The 20,144-nt window shown below is 36.9% G+C and overlaps 1 protein-coding gene across 6 annotated transcripts in view; it reads right to left on the minus strand.

Annotated features, from left to right (window-relative positions):
- Positions 1-20,144, minus strand: part of GTF2I (general transcription factor IIi) — a 100,232-nt gene that overhangs the window by 41,455 nt on the left and 38,633 nt on the right. The window contains exons 9-12 of one of the 6 annotated variants that reach the window (XM_028109812.1): positions 15,846-15,923; positions 7,757-7,813; positions 5,665-5,721; positions 3,689-3,751 (exon numbers count right to left, since the gene is read on the minus strand). In XM_028109812.1, coding sequence (XP_027965613.1) covers positions 3,689-3,751; positions 5,665-5,721; positions 7,757-7,813; positions 15,846-15,923 — 255 coding nt within the window. Of the gene's footprint in view, positions 1-3,688; positions 3,752-5,664; positions 5,722-7,756; positions 7,817-15,845; positions 15,924-20,144 lie in introns of all 6 variants that reach the window. The other 5 variants (XM_028109811.1, XM_028109813.1, XM_028109815.1 and 2 more) reach the window with 5 other exon arrangements.

Raw genomic sequence — 20,144 nt, forward strand, 5'->3', positions numbered from 1 at the left:
ACAAAGCAGGACAGAAACTGTTGCTCCTTGATCAAAACCCTCCAGTGGACTTGCTTATGTGGTTCATGCCTAAGGACTTACTACCTCGTACAGGTCCCAAGGCAGACAAGGTGCTTGGTATTTACGCAATGATTAAATGAATACTTCAAAGTGCAGTCCTCAAGTATAAGCAGCAGCCAAATACTGACGAAGGTCCTATGCATGAATGTCACAAAAAAGGATTCCAACAGAGGATGACAAGTAATCCAGCTACTGAAGCTCTAATACAGTGTTCTCCAACAACGGTCCACGTGCCAACTATGTGAGGAGTGCACCTCTGTGTTGAAGTATTTATGTGTTTCCATGTACAGGAGAAAGAAAATCTACTACTTCAAACACAGTTTTACTTAAGAAGATGAAGGATTAATTTCTAAATGAATCTCACTACAATCAAGTTAAAGAAAAATCTGGGGTGAAGAAACAAACAGGAGGTTAGGCCACAGCACAACGGACATGTGTGAAAGGCTCAGGTTTGGCAACCAATGTCCTAAAAAAAGTACATGACCAGAGAACCTCTTCTGAAGCACAAAAGATCCCTTTACTACCATGCCCATGACAGCTAAATCAAACAATTCTGAAATAAGACTGTCTCTGCATGTATCAAAGACCTGTCAGCTGTCTGATTTTACCCCCAAATGTGGGCAGTGTTTACTAAATTAAGTCAAGTGTGGTCCTCTTACTCCAAAGGCGAGTCCCCAAACCTAAGTCACACAAGGGGGGAAATGTGTACCACTAACTTCAGAGACAAATGGATCACCATGAACGGGTGAGCACAACTCTGAGCACACGCCACCAGCAATGGTAAAGATTATGATCCTAGATGATGTGTCTGCATCAGTGCCAAATTAGCCTCTTTGCATCTCCACATGATTTCAAATACAGAGATCAATGACAAAGTGTTGTGGAAAAATCTAACAAACTTACTTGATGACAAGTTCTTTTTTTTTCTTTTGTATACTATTTGGGAAATGCAGAAAGATATAATGGGAGAAAATAAAAGTCATCCCAAGCAAACAGGATTATCTTCATTTAGCTTCTTTTAAGCTTTCTAGATACAATTTTCCTTTTACACTTGCTCTGTTTATCAAAGGCAGGGATTTTTCAATCTCGAAACTTATCGTAAGGGTCTTTTTTTCAGGTCACTTACTTAAAACCAAACTGAACAAAAAACCACCCCCCTATTTCTTTTTTTTTTCCTTTAAATGTTTTATTGTTATGTTAATCCACCCCCCTATTTCAATGTGTGTTTTTTTCTATTTTTTTTAAAGATTTTATTTATTCATTTGAGAGAGAGAGAATGAGAGATAGAGAGCATGAGAGGGAAGAGGATCAGAGGGAGAAGCAGACTCCCTCCTGAGCAGGAAGCCTGATGTGGGACTCGATTCCAGGACTCCGGGATCATGACCTGAGCTGAAGGCAGTTGCTTAACCATCTGAGCCACCCAGGCGCCCCTTTTTTTCTATTATGAGGATATACCACGTTTTATTTTTCTCACTATCGATATTTAACTGGTTTCTACAATTTTACAATCATCTTTCCAGAAAAAATATACAACGTGCTTATCAAACAGATGTGTATGTAAGTTCTCATTAGATGTGCATGTAAGTTCTCATTTGACCTTCCCTGTTAATATCACACTTACAGTTTACCTTCCTTCAAAAAAACCTGGCATTTCACTGCTCTTCTGAACATAAAGACATTCTACAACCTGTTGATAAATTCAGCTGGGTAAAGCAAACTTCTGGCACTGTCTTAAGATTCAAAGAAATAGGATTTATCCCTCTCCTCCAAAGAGTCAAAATTGAAAAGACTGACACACTTTAGGTTTATGATCCATTTATTTCATGATTATCTTTAGAGGTCTTGTGCTATAAAAGTATTTATTTTCTAAGCAGTTTTAACAGCCTTTATCTGCTTTAAGCGTTCATAAATCCACTAGGTTACTAGTCCTATTTAAAAGTTTTATTCTGTTTTATTCTAAGGGGCGTCTGGGTGGCTCAGTGGGTTAAGCGTCCCTCTTGGTTCCAGCTCAGGTCATGATCTCAGGGTCATGAGATTGAGTCCCACATCGGGCTCGCGCTGAGTGGGGAGCCTGCTTAAGATTCTCTCTCTCGCTCTGCCCCTCCCAACCCCTGCTCTCTTTCTCTCATAAAAAAGTTTTATTCTAATTATTTTAATAATCATCTATTTTTCCTATCTCTACAGAAAGGACAAAGTTCTGAGTGTGCATAATAGTTACATGCTCTTAAGATGTCCTTCTCTGGTAACTGAGGTTTCTAACTAAAAAGCAATTAAATTTGAGTATTTAATGCTGACTATAAACAATTCAAAATTGCTTTTAGGTTAGTAAAATTATATTGATACAAGAAATATGTATGTGATATTGAGATATTAACACATGAAGTATGAAATAAATTTTCATGAGAATCATCAGCTATATATATATATATATATATATATATATTCAGAAGCAATGAAGACAAACATTTTGAATAGTATGAAACAGCCAAACATGATAAATAACAAATGACAAAGGAGACAGGTTATTAAAAGAGAGAGAGATCAAATTAAGAAAGGTTAGGCTGCAGGAAAAAACAAAACACAAAACAAAAACACACACAAAAAAATCCCCAAAACTTGGAAGTACCAAGATGGGTTAGGAAGGGGGAGGGGGGACAGACCTATGGAAATGTGATATATGTGTACTTTAAATGTCCATTATAATGTTGTATGCTAAAAACATCTACATAATTTTGCAAAACTATACATACATGTGTATTTATATATAAAATTACCTTTATGTGTATACACAATAAAAGGACATCTACCCCTGAGTTTAGGGAGTTTAGGAACTTTAGAACAGGGCGGGGGGGGTGGTAAATAAATCTCCACATAGTGCAATTTACTGTAGTGTTTCAATATTTTACCTTAGGAAAGAAGTACTGGGGTGGGGGGTACCTTTTAGAGGTCTAGTGTGAGACATTAATTGAAAAGGAAAAATATCAACATGCATTTAGTAGTTATTAAATATGAAAAGTGATACTGTTAATAATCCTATTAGCTGGATTTATACATAATTCTGGTTCATCTGCATTCATGCAGTACCTTGGAAGACAAAACTAGGTTTGAAACCACTTTAGCTAAAGATATTTCTTAAGAATCTATTCGTCGCTACTGCTTCAAAAGTTGTTTTTAAAGAGATTCTGCATTAGCCTTTCATAGTTTTCTAGGGGCAAACATGAAGAAAGACAAACTAACTCTCCACACTTTCCCTTCCACATCACTGAGGTGCTGGTTATCTCTCTTCTATCACGACTCAACCACAGGTTCTAAAATCTGTTCTCACGTGCATCATGTCTGGTCATAGTTTTCATTTATTTTTCGATTCCCGGTGACAGAAAAGGATAGCTCGGTCCACCCGCAGGCCACTGCTCGTGCTCACGGCTTGCTTTGTTGTCTAGAACTCCCAAAGCACTGGCTGCGCTGCTGGGAAGTGGGCTGCTTTGGTCACAAATATACATATATGCTTCAATTCTTCTCACAAGTTTCCGTTAAGAATGAATGAAATGCATACTTAGCAATGTGAATGTGACAAAGAGTTTTATGACCAGAAGTAAACTTTTGGAATCAAGGCTTTTAGGTAACTAACCTTCAATAGTCACCTCAACTTCGGGGTCCTCACTTGTTTCTGAAGGGACATGCTGAGTAGAATCTTGAAAAAAATAAAATTCTAAAATGACATTCATTATAAAGCACTTTCTGTATGTTCCAACATTTCACTGATTTGTTACTCCAAAAGCAGCCTAAGAGAAAATTTTTACTGGCATTTGAATTCAGCTCATAGTTGTTATGTTAAAATATCTGACCCTTTTCATTGCAGACAGGGTAAGAGAAAACAAAAAGAAAACTCTGGGACAAACTGTTTGATAATACCAAGTTACTTGCATTAAGCATTAATGGACTCAAGAACCTCAGATTTTAGAAGGAGAATATAATGCTGTACTATTGTTTTCCTGCTGTAACTAGAAAATGCCGGGACAGACACAAAGGCTTTCCCTTCTGTTTACTATTCCCCTCTCCTTTCCGAAATCCTAGGAGTGGTTTACATCGTTAAATAAAACCACAACCAATGTTTTGCTTTGGGGACCTTCATATCAAGACAATGACTGGGACAGATGCATACAGGACTCTATCCCCTAACTTGATACGGACTTAGATATTTTATTTTTGTGTTACTACACAAAACAAATGTACATCAGAATGTTAGTGCTGGAAAGCTCAGCTGGAGAGTATCCTCATCAACTCTCTTCATTTTGCAAAGGTTGAGAGATTAATTGATTTGCCAAAGATCATGTTCACTTGTTAGTAAAGAAATAAAGACCAGAACCCAGGTTCGACTCAACTCTGTTCATACAGCAGTGTGACAATAAAAATCTCAAACATCAAGTATTTCAAAGCCTAGTCATCAGACACCATTGTGGACTACGGAGCAACACAGACTGCCTGAAGACTGCCTGGGCCCGGTGTGGCCTGCACACAGGTAGCTCCCTGGTGCACGCAGACCGCCTATCTAAAATAGAGATGTTGTTACAGAGGAAACATCTATTACCTCCACACAGTAAAACATCAGGAAAAAAAAAAAAAGCATCCACACAATTTTCTATAAAAAGATCTCAAAAAGAAATGTAAAATAATTTTTGTTGAAAATAAGCATCTCGGTATTTTTTGCAAGAAATGTACTTCAGTTAGAAACCCTAATTCTAATTCTAAAATTGAATTTGGAAAGCTTAGCCAACATTCCAGGGACCTTAAGACTACCTTCTCCTCAAAAGAGGGTAGAAATAAAATTAATGACTTTAAAAGGTTAAATAAAAATTTATCGTATAGACTCCCTTTTTATCCCAGGAAAAAAAGAAGGCACAACATGACCAGTTTATGAGAGAAATCATAATTCTAAAACAAGATTCAGATACCTTATGCCAGTCATTTTCCTTGGGAGAAATCTACAAGAATTCTTCTGGAGCTACATAAACTGCTGAGAAATAGGAAGCCATTCGGCAAGATAACAGTTTCACTTAGGATTGCGAGTATTTAAAGAGCCATACCACAGTTAAGCATTTCCTCAATGCCACAATTGAAGGAGGATTGGCTGAGAAGCAGAAAAAGGAGGTCCACAGGGTAGTTGTGGGGATAAAAATAATCAGAGAGAAAATCCCTCCTTTATTAATCTTATGTGGAAATACTTTAAAAAATGGTACCATTAAATAATATGTTTAAGAATGAAATATGAACAGAAGCCAGTCATATTTTTAGGTCTAAAATACTGAAGCCATTCTTTCTGAAGGGATCCTTAATATGGCACAAGACGATCAAGATAAAAGGGCAGTATTTTGCATCATGAAGAGTTTTACTTACCACTTCCGCTTTCATCCCCACATGCTTTATTACCCAGTAGAGTAAAATATGTACATTACATCTTAGGACTAAAAAAATAAACCTGTTGGCTAAGAAGGCATACCAAAATAATCATCTTTTGGGTTCCAAATAAGGTGTTTTATGGGTAATAATTAATAGAGAACAAACACAATATGAATACTGCAAATTAAAAATCCCTTTATATCTAACCTTCTGCTGGTACTTCCATTTCTGTTCCTTCATTGCCTTCTGAAGAATGATGGCTTCCTAAAGAGAAAATAAACCACATATACTATACCAGTAAAAACTTACATTGAAAGAAGAGAAACTAGGCAACACTGCAAATAATTTAACACTTAACCATACAACATATACAAACTGATTAACTCTTTCGCAGTTAATTCCAACAATGTGATCTAATTCAGAAAAACATGTAACACTTCTATTTGAAAGCACAAAAAATTATTTTAAAATGTAAATAGATAAAGTAAACCTAAGTAGGTTTGGGGATTTAATATTATTTACTGTAACTATACAATATAATTACTGATAGATGTTGGAATTTGAGATACAGAACAATTATGGCTCAAGGTACCATGCTCATCTGTCAATGACGCACACACAAAAACACAAATCAGAGTAAATGCTATCTTTGCTCACAGACTATTAAAAGTCTACACAAACAAGTTCAGGTTTGGCTGTGAAATGTTTCCTGCTTTCCATTTTTACAATGGCGGAAGCTATGGAAACTCAATCCCCATTATTTAATCAAAGTTGTACTAAAAGGAAACTCGTAAGTTAAAATTTAAGATACTACCTTTAGTCTCAAAAGCATTTTAATTCAGGTAATATAATCTGCCTGCTTCTAAAAACTGGAACATAAAGCAATGTATCAGGTTAGGCAGTCACAAGGTAAACAGGCTCATCCTACTAGAGCAGAAGTTTTACTCATAAATAGGAAAGAAGTAATCTACAACATTAGAGAGCCACTTAGGATTAATTGCCCAAACTGCCCCAGAATATTCATCCTCTGTCCTTAAATGTCTGAGCTGCAAACATGGGAAAAGCTGCAAATCACTGCCTTTGTGTATCAATAAACTATATTACCTAGGAGTAAGAATAAATCACACAGGGGAAACAAAATCCAACCTATTTGGTCATCCACTGATAACTGAACTCAGAAGCTATACTAACGGTGTGACCCTCAGACATAGGTTGTAAGTATATTTTATCTTGATTTTTAAAGAGCATCAATCACAGTTTCAAAAACTGCCATTCAGTGTCTTAGTACCTTTTAACTTAAAATGCCTTAATAAGGTCAAATACTTTGGGTTTTTAGATGTCTAGCTTTATGATGCCGTAATTATCTTGGGATTCTCTTCCACTTACTCCATTATTATAAAAACTCACCTGAGCTCAAAATGCTAGGTAAATCTATAAATCTAGAGCCATGAATTATTCTTTAATTAACTTTTAAAAACTATGCTTTCTCAACACACAGACCCCCCCCCCTACACCTTTACATTAACATCTGAATTCATGGAGCACTGGCTTCTTTGACTGTAAAGTCAATGGAAACAAAGATGTGAGGTCAAAGGGATGGGAGTTAATGGAGCAGAGACCAGTATTTAGTGAGGAAAGGGTGGGTAAAGAATAACAAGGTAAGGAGGTTGTTCCACCCTAATATCACAAAGAGTGCAGGTCCTTTCTGTTCTTTTTTAAAATCTGAAATAAGCAATTATATTTACAGTCAAAGTAAAACTAAAAAAGCAAAAAACAAAAAAAAACAGATCCTACTCGACCACAGCCAGAATAGACAGAAGTAAAAGCCATCACAAATAGCCTACAATCATCAAGTTAGGGCACACTATACAAAAATTCCCAGAAAAGTATTCAATTAATAAACTTAGGGATTTATTTACAAGTGGTATTTCACAAATCTTTCTAAAAACTAAGTATCAACATGACCTTATCGAAATTTACATTACTAACTATACAATAAACACCGTATTTCTGGCTATTCTGATATAAGGTATAAATGTGTACTTTACCTTAAATATGAAAGTGTGTCATGTACCCATTTCGAGATTCATTACTAGATTCACAAAAGGGAAAATTGGTTTTGAAAAATTGTTGCTTGTGAAGTTCATTTATGTTTAAAAAAAAGGCCAATACATTTTCTTTTTCCTTTTCCATTTAGAAAAGTAACAATACAGATATTAATACTAAAACACAGTCTGTCCAATATAAAGAACATCACATCAGAACAGTATGTGGGAAAACGGAAGCAAAAAGGTTATACCTTGTAAAGACTTCGAAAGGGGGAGTTTGTCATCAACATCATCAGTTTCGGAAGGGCCTGCTTTGGAATACAAAGATAATACTTCAAAAGTAATCCCAAAAATATATTTTGGGTCACTTTAGTAAACAAATTTGGGTGAGAGATATGGAGTAATACAGCCTTTTCATGAACAAAAAAAGGCAAAATGAAAAAAATATGACAAAATGAGTGGCATCCATTTATGCTCTTATTGAATGGAAAAGGTGTACTCAGATAAATTCATAGACAGCCCAATGAGATTTTGAAAATGACCAAACATATATGGATTGAATGGGAATGACATGTCTAAAACATGGGTGGACATGGGTCTTTCTACCCAGTAGAAGGTTGGTTCCTAACAGCAAACTGCAACTTTCACTTCATACAGATTGTAATTGCAGACTTATTACACGAGGTGTATTTCTTCCTTCCCTTACAAATATTTAATTTTTTGTCATGCTGAAGAGAACTGCAGAATCAAATTCTTATAACTTCCTCAGAATCTCTAAAATCATGTAATTAAACTATCAGTAAGCTTGAATCTCCACTGAAACAAAACAAGACAAACTAACAGTTATTAACTCACAATTCCCCCTTTCCTGCAGATCCACAGGATTCCTTAATAACCTCACATTGTCCTTCCCAGTTATTAATATAGAAAATATTTTGAGTTAACCAAACCCTCACAGAACACTATGAAGATTTTGACAACACATTATATGTAGTATCAAGCTTGTTAGTGATGAGAGTAATCTAAAAGACAACAAAACGTTGTGCTTTTAATGTCTACTTAAAATAAACAACGTTCTTGTACTAAAATGAATACAAAACACTTCAGTATCTCTGAATACAGGATAGTATCATAAGACTTTTGAAAAGTGCCCCTAACTCATGAGAAATTTCACAAAGACTCAAACTACACGTTATAAGTAAAGAACATGTCATAGAAGAAAATTTCAGAGAAAATGCACAAACTGTATTTGAAATTTCAACTAAGAGCAGGATGCTGAATGAAAGAGGCTTGAATTCAAATGCCTGATTCACTGCTTCCTAGTCATGCGCTCCTGGGTAAACAATACACAGAAAACAATTAATTAAATGATAGCTAAGGGTGTTACTTGACCTCTAAGTTCGGCTTTAGCTGCTTTTTCTTAAGTCTGGCTTTGTAGTATCTTAAGTATTGTTCTGCTCTAGTTTTTTAAAACTAAGGTCCTCTTTAACACAAAGTACATTTTTGTAGGATTTCTATTTTAAATAACCTGTTTATGAAACACCTGGGTGGCTCAGTCGTTAAGCATCTGCCTTCAGCTCAGGTCCTGGTCCTGGGATCAAGCCCCTGCTCAACGGGAAGCCTGCTTCTCCCTCTCCCACTCCCCCTGCTTGTATTCCCTTTCTTGCTGTCTTTCTGTCAAATAAATAAATAAAATCTTTAATAAATAAATAACCTGTTTACTTCTGAATTTTAATTACACTAATTATATCTTTTTTTTACACTAATTATATTATGTTCAGAGAATTTAAGGTTATCTGTGAACAAGGATAATGTCAATTTTTGTAAAAGATAGTTTTTCCCCTTTACTCGTTTGTTTTACAATAAATGTAAAAGCACATTTATGTGTTTGGTGCTGAATTCTACATGTGCATCAATTAGCTTATGTTTCTAAACTGTAGAATGCAAATATTCTACTTATAATCTATAGGTATTCATCAGCATGATGTTTTAGTTACTGACAGTCATTTGTTAGACTCTCCCACATGACTGGGGCGCCTGGGTGGCTCAGCCGGTTAAGCATCTGCCTTCCTGCGGTCATGATCCCAGGGTCCTGGGATGGAGTCCCGTATCTGGCTCCCTGCTCAGCGGGGAGCCTGTTTCTCCCTCTGCCTGCCATTCTCCCTGCCTGTGCGTGCACTCTCTCTGTGTCAAATTAATAAATAAAACCTTAAAAAAAAAATCCCACATGACTGTAGGTCTATAAATTTATCACAATTGTGTCAATTCTTTATTTCTATTTTAATTTTGAGGCTATACTGTAAGGTGTGTGTGTGTGTACACACACACACGGTATATATTAATAATCACTATTTCACCTCAGTTACTTATTAGTATACATTATATAGTTTAACTATTTATACCTATTACTTTCTTTCTTTGGCCTCAAATTAATATTGTTAAACTTGATTTCTAGTGGTTAATATTTGCCCAGGATACCATTCCAGATCACTATCCTCTCAAACTACCTATGATGTTTAATTTTAGCTATGTATGTTTTAACACACATATTTGGATTTTATTCATTCTAAGCACACTCAAAATGCTAGTGGTGTCTACTCAGTCATGAAAATCAAACATTCCTAAGAGAAGATGTCTAAAGAATAAGATTCCATAAACCTGGGCAGATGTACATTATGTCTTTAGGTTTCACTTTAAAAGAAAGTATTTTAGAAATACAATATAGCAATGCAAATAATCTATAAGCACACCTAACAATATGTCTCACAAATTTTGTTTTTTAAAAGAAGCCTAGGGCTGCCTGGCTGGATCATTCTGGTGGAGTGTGTGACTCTTGATCCTGGGGTTTTGAGTTCAAGCCCCAGAATGGGTGTAGAGATTACTTTTAAAAAATTAATTAAATAAATAAATAAATAAAAATTTTTTAAAAACTGAAGCCTAAAACAACCAGTACATGCAAAAGGATTCCACTTACATGAAATACAAAACCAGACAAAACTAATGTAGGTTGCTACAGGTCACGAGAAGGGTGTTGCCTAGAAAGGAGTCCAAGGGAAGAAGCTTCTAAGGATACTGGCACCTAACAACAGCCCTTCAGAAAGCATGAAAGGAGAAACAGATCCAGAGCCACTTGAAGATTTCAATACTGTTTAACTGCTAGAACAGGCAGTCAAAAATAGCAGTAGGGATAGCAGACCTAAATGACTATCAACCAACCTTAACAAAGTTAAAATAACTGAAATTATACAAGATGTGTTTGCCAAGCATAATAGAAAAAAACTGAGAATCAGTAACAGAAAGATACCCGAGAAGTCCACACACGTATGTGAAAATTAAAACTACACACTTCTCCTGCTATGACACAGTAATCACACTACCAGGTATCTACCCCAAAAAATACAAAACCACTAATTCAAAGGGATATATGCACCCCTGTGTTTACCGCAGCATTATTTACAATAGCCAAATTACAGAAGCAGCCCAAATGTCTATCGATTGATGAATGGATAAAGAAAATGTGGAATATAGAGAGAATGGAATACTATTCAGCCATCAACAAGAATGAAGTCTTGCCACTTGCAATGGCATGGATGGGGCTAAAACATTATGCTAAGCAAAATAAGTCAGTCACAGAAAGATATATGCCCTATGATTTCACTCATATGTGGAATTTCAGAAACAAAACAAACGAGTAAAGGGGAAAAAATATCAGAAAGACAAAGGGAGAAACAGACACTTAACTACAGAAACACACAAATGGTTACCAGAGGGAGGTGGGCAGGGGAATGGGAGAGACAGGTTAAGAGGGATGAAGGACCGCACGTGTCAGCACTGAGCACGGGTACTGTAGGAGAGTGCTGAGTCACTGTGACACTGTGACACCATGACACTGGAGGAGAGTGCTGAGTCACTGTGACACTGTGACACTGGAGGAGAGTGCTGAGTCACTGTACCACTGTGACACTGTACCACTGTAGGAGAGTGCTGAGTCACTGTACCACTGTGACACTGTACCACTGTAGGAGAGTGCTGAGTCACTGTACCACTGTGACACTGTAGGAGAGTGCTGAGTCACTGTGACACTGTACCACTGTAGGAGAGTGCTGAGTCACTGTGACTGTGACACTGTAAAATACTGTACACCTGAAACTAATATAATGCTGTATGTTAACTACACTGGAATTCAAATAAAAACTTAATTAAAAAAAAACTACACACCTCTACAAAAACCACAGGACAAAGAAGAAATCACAAGGAAAATCAGAAAATGTTTTGAATTGAATGAAAATAAGTATAAATCAGTTTGTGGGCTACAGCTGAACTGATGCTTAAGAGGGAAATTTATGGCATTAAATGCTTATATTAGAAAAGATCACAATCAAGGATTTACTCTTCTATCTTAAGAAACATAAAATAAAAACAAATTAAAATGAAAACAAGAAAAAAAAGAAACTTAAGAGCAAAACTCACTGAAAATAAAAGCTGGATCTCTGAGAAAAAAGAAAAATTACGTAAAAGCTCTAGGGCTGGACCAATGGTTCTCCACTGCTAGTGACTGTGTCCCCACTCCACAGGGAGTGATTATATCATATAATTATGCCAGTTTAGATAGTCACAGCTAGGGAGATACCACTGGCATCCAGTGGGTCAAGGCCAGGAAAGCTACTAAACATTCTACAATTCATAGCATAAGAGAGATACCCACAACAGTGAACTGCTGGATCAAAATGTCAATATTGACAAGCTTGAGAAACCCTGAGCCAGACAACCAAGAAAAAAAGATAGACACAAATTAAGAAAACTGGAAATGAGAGGGGCATCACTATAGACCTTGCAAATATTAAAATAAAAAAAGGACACTTACGGCAAAGTAGACAGATTCCCTAAAAGACATACCTCAACAGCCCACAACTACTAAAAGAAATTTAAAAATTAAAAAACAGACCAAGTTTAAAAACTTTCCATTACGGAAACCAAAAGGTCTAGGTGGCTTCACTGGCAAAATTCACCGAACACTAAAGAACAGAATAGTACCAATTCTACAAAAACATTCTTCCAATACATCACTTCCCAATTCATTTTACTGAGGTCAGAATTACCAAAACCAAATACAAAGACATTTACAAGAAAAGTCTTGACTCATACCTCTTAAGAACAATCTATAATACATAGAAAGAATACATTATAACCAAATAGGGTTTGTTATCCCAGTAATGCCTGGCTGGTTTAACATCTGAAAAGTAGTATCAATCACCATTTTAACAGAGTAAACATGAAAAATCCATATAATTATCTCAAGAGATATAGAAAAGACCTTCTACAAATTCGACATCCAATCACTATAAGCACTAAACACAAGAGAACGTCCTCGAACTGATGAAAGGCATCTACAGAAACCCCACAGCTATTATACTGAAAGATGTGGATGTCTCCTCTCACTACTCCTGTTCAATACAAGACCAGAGGGTCCCAGATAGCACAATTAACCGAAAGGAAACAGAAAGAATGACATTGTCTCCTTAGAAAATCCCGAAGATTTTACCCACGAGTTGCTTGAACTAATAAGTGAATTTTAATTGAGTCACAAGGTACAAGGTCAGTACTTAAAAATCAACCTCAGTTCTATGGATTGGCCATAGTTGGAAGCTGAAATGTAAATGAACAGTACCATTTTCAGTAACAACAAAAAACATTAAATACTTAGATGTAAATCTTACAAAATGTGCACTACAGGATCTCTCTGCGGAAAACAAAGCTCTGATAAAAGAAACCTAGGAAAAGCTAAACAGGTAAGAGAGAGAAACCATGTTCGTGAACCAAAAGATCGGGCATGAAGGGAATTAGCCCAAATCAGCTGTTCAGATTCACCATAATCTCTATCAATATCCCCACAGTTTTTTGAACAAATGTCCAAGCTGATTTTTACAACTGATATGAATAAAGGGGCTACAACAGACAAGATAATTTTGAAAAATAAGAACAATTTTGTAGGACTCCCACACTGATTTCAAGACTTACTATAAGCTACAGTACTCAACACATGTGAAGTTGGCAAAAGGACACACAGATCGATGGAACAGAATAATCAGAGATATAAAGGTAATGCAATGGAAAAAACATCTTTTCAACAAATGCTACTGGAAAATTTGGATATCCATATGCCTAAGTTTGAACCAAATTATCTTCCACACCATACAAAAATTAGGCCTAAACTGATCAAAGACCTAAATGTAAAACTACACACTTTTTATAAAACATAGAAGATCATTGTCTAGCTCCTCCTACCTTCTTTCACTGTACTTAATGTACTATCATTTCAAGCCATCTTTCCCTCCACAAACATCTGATTTCCAACCCTCATTTCTCATGCATCACCTTAAATCACTCAACCTACAATGTGAAAAGGGGACAGAAAAGCTTTTATACTCATGGCTGAGAATTAACACAACTCTAAACAGACGATACCAAAGATGAAGGCAGACTTTTTATTTTAAAAAATAATCTGAGTAAAAACAAAAAAAGACTATTGTATTCCACAGTATTTATTAAATTTATGCTCATGTATTAGTAAGGTACAACACCTACTTTTATAAAGGCTAAATTTTTTCCAAAATTTTAACTGTTTAAGACTCCACAGAACTGTCTCAACCTCTTAGCCATGAATTACTAACATCACAAAAAATAAAATTTTCGGGGCACCTGGGTGGCTCAGTTGGTTAAGCGTCTGCCTTCGGCTCTGGTCATGATCCCGGGGTCCTGGGATCGAGCCCTGCCATCGGGCTCCCTGCTCAGCAGGGGGCCTGCTTCTCCCTCTCCCTCTGCCTGCCTGTCTGCCTACTTATGATCTTTCTCTCTGTCAAATAATCTTTAAAAAAATATTTTTTTAAAAAGTGTTCAAAACTGATGAATAAAAATAATGAAATTCTAAAAAATAATAAAATTAAAAATAAAAATGAAATTCACTATGAAACAGTTTAATATATATATACAGATATTCACAGGATTACAAACCAGAATAAATTTATTCATAAACTTTTACAATACTCCAGAATTGGTAAGGGCTCATCTTTTTAAATGAGCTACAACTATTAGGCAAATCACAAATCACAAGCAAAATGAGGTCTTGCAAGACACTCACTAAAATGGCTAAAAAGAAGACTGACAGGACAAGTGTTGGTAAGGATGTGGGACAACTAGGAACTGCCGGTGGAAATGTAAAATAGTACAAGCACTGTGTGGGTTTCTTACAAAATTAAATACCTACCATATGTCCCAGCTATTCCATTTCTAGGAATCTACTCAAGAGAAATGAAGGCATATTTCCATACAACAATTTGCACACAAAAATTCACAGCAACTTTGTTTTTAAGAGCCCCCCAAACTAGAAACAACCAAAATGTCCATCAATATACAAAGAGATAAACAAATTATGGTAGACAGCCAAGCAATGGAATAATCCTCAGCAATAAAATAGCATTAGCTATGGGTATATGTAACACTGTGGATGAATTTCAAAACAATTATGTGGAATGAAAGAAGTCACATCCCATCCCAAGAAAACAGTACATACTTTATAATGATTCCACCTACAGATTTTTCTAAAAAAATGGAAACTCATGTCAAATGACAGAAAACAGATCACTGGTTGGCTGGGGAGGGCAGTGAATTGCAACAGAACACAACGAAACTTGAAGGTTATGGAAATGTCATTATCCTGACTGCAGTGAAGATAGCTTTATAGGTATATACCAACAACAAAACTAATCAGCTTTAAATGTTTTCATCTATTTTATGCATCTGTAAAAATAAAACGGACTATAAAATATAGAAAACGTTCTTCTAAACTAAAATCCAATGATGGATAAGAGCAAACTGCATTATAAAACCACAACCTTTAATGCCTCCCTAATAAGCAAGCAAAAAGATGTGGAACGAAGTGATAAATAATAGCTAAAAATTTGTTAATGTCTTACCTTTTACAGATTTTTAAGATAATATTTACACAAGTATTTTTTTGTTGCACAAATAGAGCATTCGAGGTTCAGAAGATCTCTTGTGTCTCGCAAATTAACACTAGAAACTAGAATTGAATTCTGAATTGTGCCACAACTTTTGCTTGTCCTTTTAAGAATATTAATGGCTATTTTACATTTCCCCTGTAGACAGATTATTCCACTGCCACATTTTTGAAATCTATCTTATTCCAGTGATAAATTATAAGCACACAGGCCAATCAAGAAACAATCAATAAAGTAGTATTTAATGAACTCAAGCAATTGATAAATTTGAATTTTAACCGCCAATAACTTCTGGAAAGAAAAATGGAATGCACAGTATTACCTTGAATGTTATATTGATAGTAATCAGGATCTTCTGATTCTTCTTTTACTGTCACAGCTGCCATTTCCAGGGAAATACCTGTAAAAACAAATGAAAGTATCTAATTACACTAGGGCATGCAGGTAGATGGTGTAGGAAAATCTCTCCTGCCCTAATAATGCAGCACAATGCATACATAAAGACTTTGAAAGGACAAAAGTTTGCTAGGTAGCAAAGGGGCAAAATTCATCTAAAATCCAAACTAAACAAAGTTTTGTGTTTTTTTTTTAAAGATTTTATTTATTTATTTGAGAGAGAGAATGAGAGAGAGAGAGCACATGAGAGGAGGGAGGGTCAGAGGGAGAAGCAGACTCCCTGCTGAGCAGGGAGCCCGATGCGGGACTTGATCCCAGGACTCCAGGATCATGACCTGAGCCGAAGGCAGTCGCTTAACCAACTGAGCCACCCAGGCGCCCACTAAACAAAGTTTTAACTATTACTAATTTTCTGAAATTATTTGCTGCTTTTTTCTCTGACATTCTTATCTTTGGATCAGTCACACTCTCTTTTCACTCAACATTAAAAATGCTTTTACAAGGGGTTCCTGGCTTGCTCAGTCAGTAGAGCACACCACTCCTGATCTCACGATCATGAGTTCAAGCCCCATGCTGGATGTAGAGCTTACTAAAGAAATAAAAAAGACTTTTACAGACTTTTACAAACTACTGAAAATCACTTGTAGGGGTGCCTGGGTGGCTCAGTTTGGTTACGCATCTGTCTTAGGCTCAGGTCATGATCTCAGGGTCAAGACATGGAGCCCTGCGTCAGGCTCCATGCTGGGCACAGAACCTGCTTAAGACTGTCTCTCTCCCTCTCCCTCTGCCCTCTACCTCCTTCTGAAAGGAGGAAGGAAGGAAATCATTTGTAAACCTCAGTTGTAATGACTCAATATTCCGCAGTTAAGAATGACTTTAATAAGATATGTTGATTTTTTCCCCTCCTAATATATCCCTTTATTAACAAGCATTCTGCCTAATGCTCTGCCAACAATTAGGATAGGTAATTGGATGTGGACCTCTGTGGCTAGACATAAAAGCACACACTGCCCAACTACACATGTAGGAAGGCTAAGCACAACCACACAGTTCTGATGGACTAATCCTGTGCTGGTGCTATGTGACATGAGAAGCACACAGAGAATCCTGTCAACTGGAAACAGCTCAAAAAGAACTAGCTTGCCATGCTAAGGGACACTTATTCCTAAACCAACAAAGCCAATTACCAACGGGAAACAGGTATGCTCCCCACAACAGCGGCAGGGAACAATCTTGAACCCCTGAGATTCTGTGGGCTGTCTCTTTACTACATCAGTGTTCATCAGTAAAAGTTAAGAGAAAAATGAAAGCAAACAAAAAAGGCAAATCCATTGGGGATTTAGGCCCTTCAGGAATGAAGGTTCAGATGACCTCAACCAGATAAACAATCTTACCAGCTAAGGTCCTGACTGAAGGCAAAGGAAATACAATATAATGGGTAATGAATTAAAAAAGGTATGAATTCTTGTGACAAGCTGTAGAAATGTGAACACTGTACATATTTTCTTCCATGTTAGGAGTGTGTCTTTCTGCAAATACAATGTATTTGGATATATAAACTGTTTTCCATTCTACTTTGCATTATTATTTTACAAATTTTGTTCGGTTTCTGTTACCATGTAGCCTCTAGAAAAAAAGAATATTCAAACAGGTTTGAGAGTAAATTTGAGACACAAATAATATACCTCATGAATGGACACTAATAGGTCTCCCAGGGATAGGCACAATGACTGTCAGAACATTGGAAGTCCTCATTCTGGGGAGAGGGCATAAATGATTGACTCTGCAGCAAAGAGAGCTACATCCTACCAGCGGGAACAGTTGTTCTGCTGCTCTAGGAAAGTCCAAATACGTGGAGAAGGGTGTGGATGGAGCAGCGAGAGGTAGTAGCCAGTGCGGTCATGAAGCTCTTGTCCCAGTTCCAGACACACCCTCTGAGACCCTGCTGGAGCCTGGACTGCAAACCAGTTTGGCTCCTTGCAAAAACTCCCAAGGGAACACAGCAGGGTGGAGGCTACAAGGCTAGAGTAGAGATCATGAACCCGTGACTTCCTTTTGGCTTCTTGTCTGCATCTTGTTCCGATCAGGGGTAGGTCACTGCTTGTGCCCTCCATCAACCTGCTGAAAGTAGACCCTTCCCAGAGCAATAGCAAGACCCACTGGAAATTGTTTCCAACACTACCAGAACCAGTTTTAACACGTCCCCGTCCCCTCAGACATCAGTACCATCCAAATAGTCTCCCACCTCATAAGTCAAAATTAAAGTTCTAGGGGTGGCAGCCTATTCCCTGGGTTGTTACTTACGTGATACTTTAACATACTCTTTCTTGTTACAAAGCTAATGACTATAACCAGTTCATCATTACAGTAAATTTTCTCCATTCCAATAACTGGTATGGCTTTTTTCTCCTGACTGGACCATGACTGTTATACCCAAGAAATATATAAAAAATAAAGTAAAATGGAAATATCAAAAGAAACTGCAGCATAAATTGAGAATATGAAGATACAAAGCACAAGGGAGAAAAAAGAAACCTCTATGATAGCAACACCATTATATCCATACATACAGATGCCTAAAGAATTCAATAAAATAGGACTTTTCTCAATTCAGCATGTTTATTTTTAGATCCAAACTATTCAGGAAATGACTGTGAATTAAAAGAGAGAAAACGATGTCCAAAATGATGATTTAGGTGCAATCAACTAAAAGCTAAACAGAAAACTGAGATCTCCTATGGCATGAAAAAGAAAGGGAAAAACCTTCTTTTTGGAAAACAGTATAAAAGATTCAAATACTTCCACCCGATAAAGATTCAATGGTACCTTCTTGCACGTCTCCCAAAAAACTAAGACTTGGCCTATGGTGGCAGAATGAGAAGAGGACTGACAGGAGTGGCAGGGGACACCAAGCGAGGGCTTTAAGAGCCTGAGCTAGAGGAGGGGGCAAGCATGAGTGGTGGCAGCCCAACAGGGAAGGTCAGAGTGGCAGTGGGGTAAGGAGGGTAGCGATGAGCCACGGCTTAGACAACAGGACACGGGTCAAATGAAGTAAATATACTAAGAATATCTGATGGGCAGAATTCTAACAGGAGGAAATTATACAAGAAAAGGAGGGGAAATAACACTTGGGGTTCTCCATCTCTGACACCCCTGCTTGTGTTCCCTCTCTCACTGTATCTCTTTCTCTGTCAAATAAATAAATAAAATCTTTAAAAAAAAAAAATGAAGGATGGCAAAGTCAGCCAAAACGTGTCAGAGGACATGTGAGACACAGGGAATGGCTACTTGCAAGACAGATGACAAAGGGTTGTTGTATTGTACTTACAAAGAGCTAATCCAAAAAATTAATGATCAGAGAGTCAAGAAGCAAGAGAAAATGCTTAGTATAGTTAAAGAAATGGAGATAAAAATCCAACAAAGATGAAGTTGTTCCGGCAGACTGGCAAACACTCTGCTCATACTCAGTAAAAAGCAGACAGAAAGAGCAGCTTTAAAAATTCTTGATGACTGCTTAAACTGTTGCTTTATTACAGATGATGCTTTGGTAATTCTTACCATTTTATTTATTTTTTTTTAAATTTTATTTTTAAGTAATCTCTGTATCCCACATGGGGCTTGAACTCACAACCCCGAGATTAAGAGTCATGAGTTCCAACCGAGCCAGTCAGGCGCCCCTTTCTTATCATTTTAAGGTGCACGTGTTCTTTGACCCTTTGCCGCCTTATAAAAATGGCAGTTAACCTCCGGTTCCCATCAGTGGAGTTCCTGGTTGCCATTCAACCCAGTAAGGCGATGGCTCTGTATCTGCTGATACACAAGTGTCTACAAGACGAAGTGGAGAAATACTACCACGGGATATCATTGAATAATAAATTTTTTATTTTATTTTTTTTATTTTTTTTTTTTAAAGATTTTATTTATTTATTTGACAGAGATAGAGAGAGCACAAGCAGGCAGAGAGGCAGGCAGAGGGAGAGGGAGAAGCAGGCTCTCCACCAAGCAGGGAGCCCGATGCGGGACTCGATCCTGGGACTCCAGGATCATGACCTGAGCCGAAGGCAGACGCTTAACGACGAAGCCACCCAGGCTCCCCGCCATCCTTCATTTTTAATTCTTTCTTAGTCAAATGTAGTACTTAGAAATCTTTCAAAGGAACTCTTACATCTGGAATTTCTCACACTTCACAAAGTCAAGTCAGACTCTCTCGGCATGTTGTTTTCGG

Source organism: Eumetopias jubatus, unplaced genomic scaffold (genome assembly GCF_037043125.1).
Source record: "Eumetopias jubatus isolate StellerSeaLion01/CBP00866 unplaced genomic scaffold, mEumJub1_p1.0 scaffold_12, whole genome shotgun sequence".
Taxonomy (NCBI): domain Eukaryota; kingdom Metazoa; phylum Chordata; class Mammalia; order Carnivora; family Otariidae; genus Eumetopias; species Eumetopias jubatus.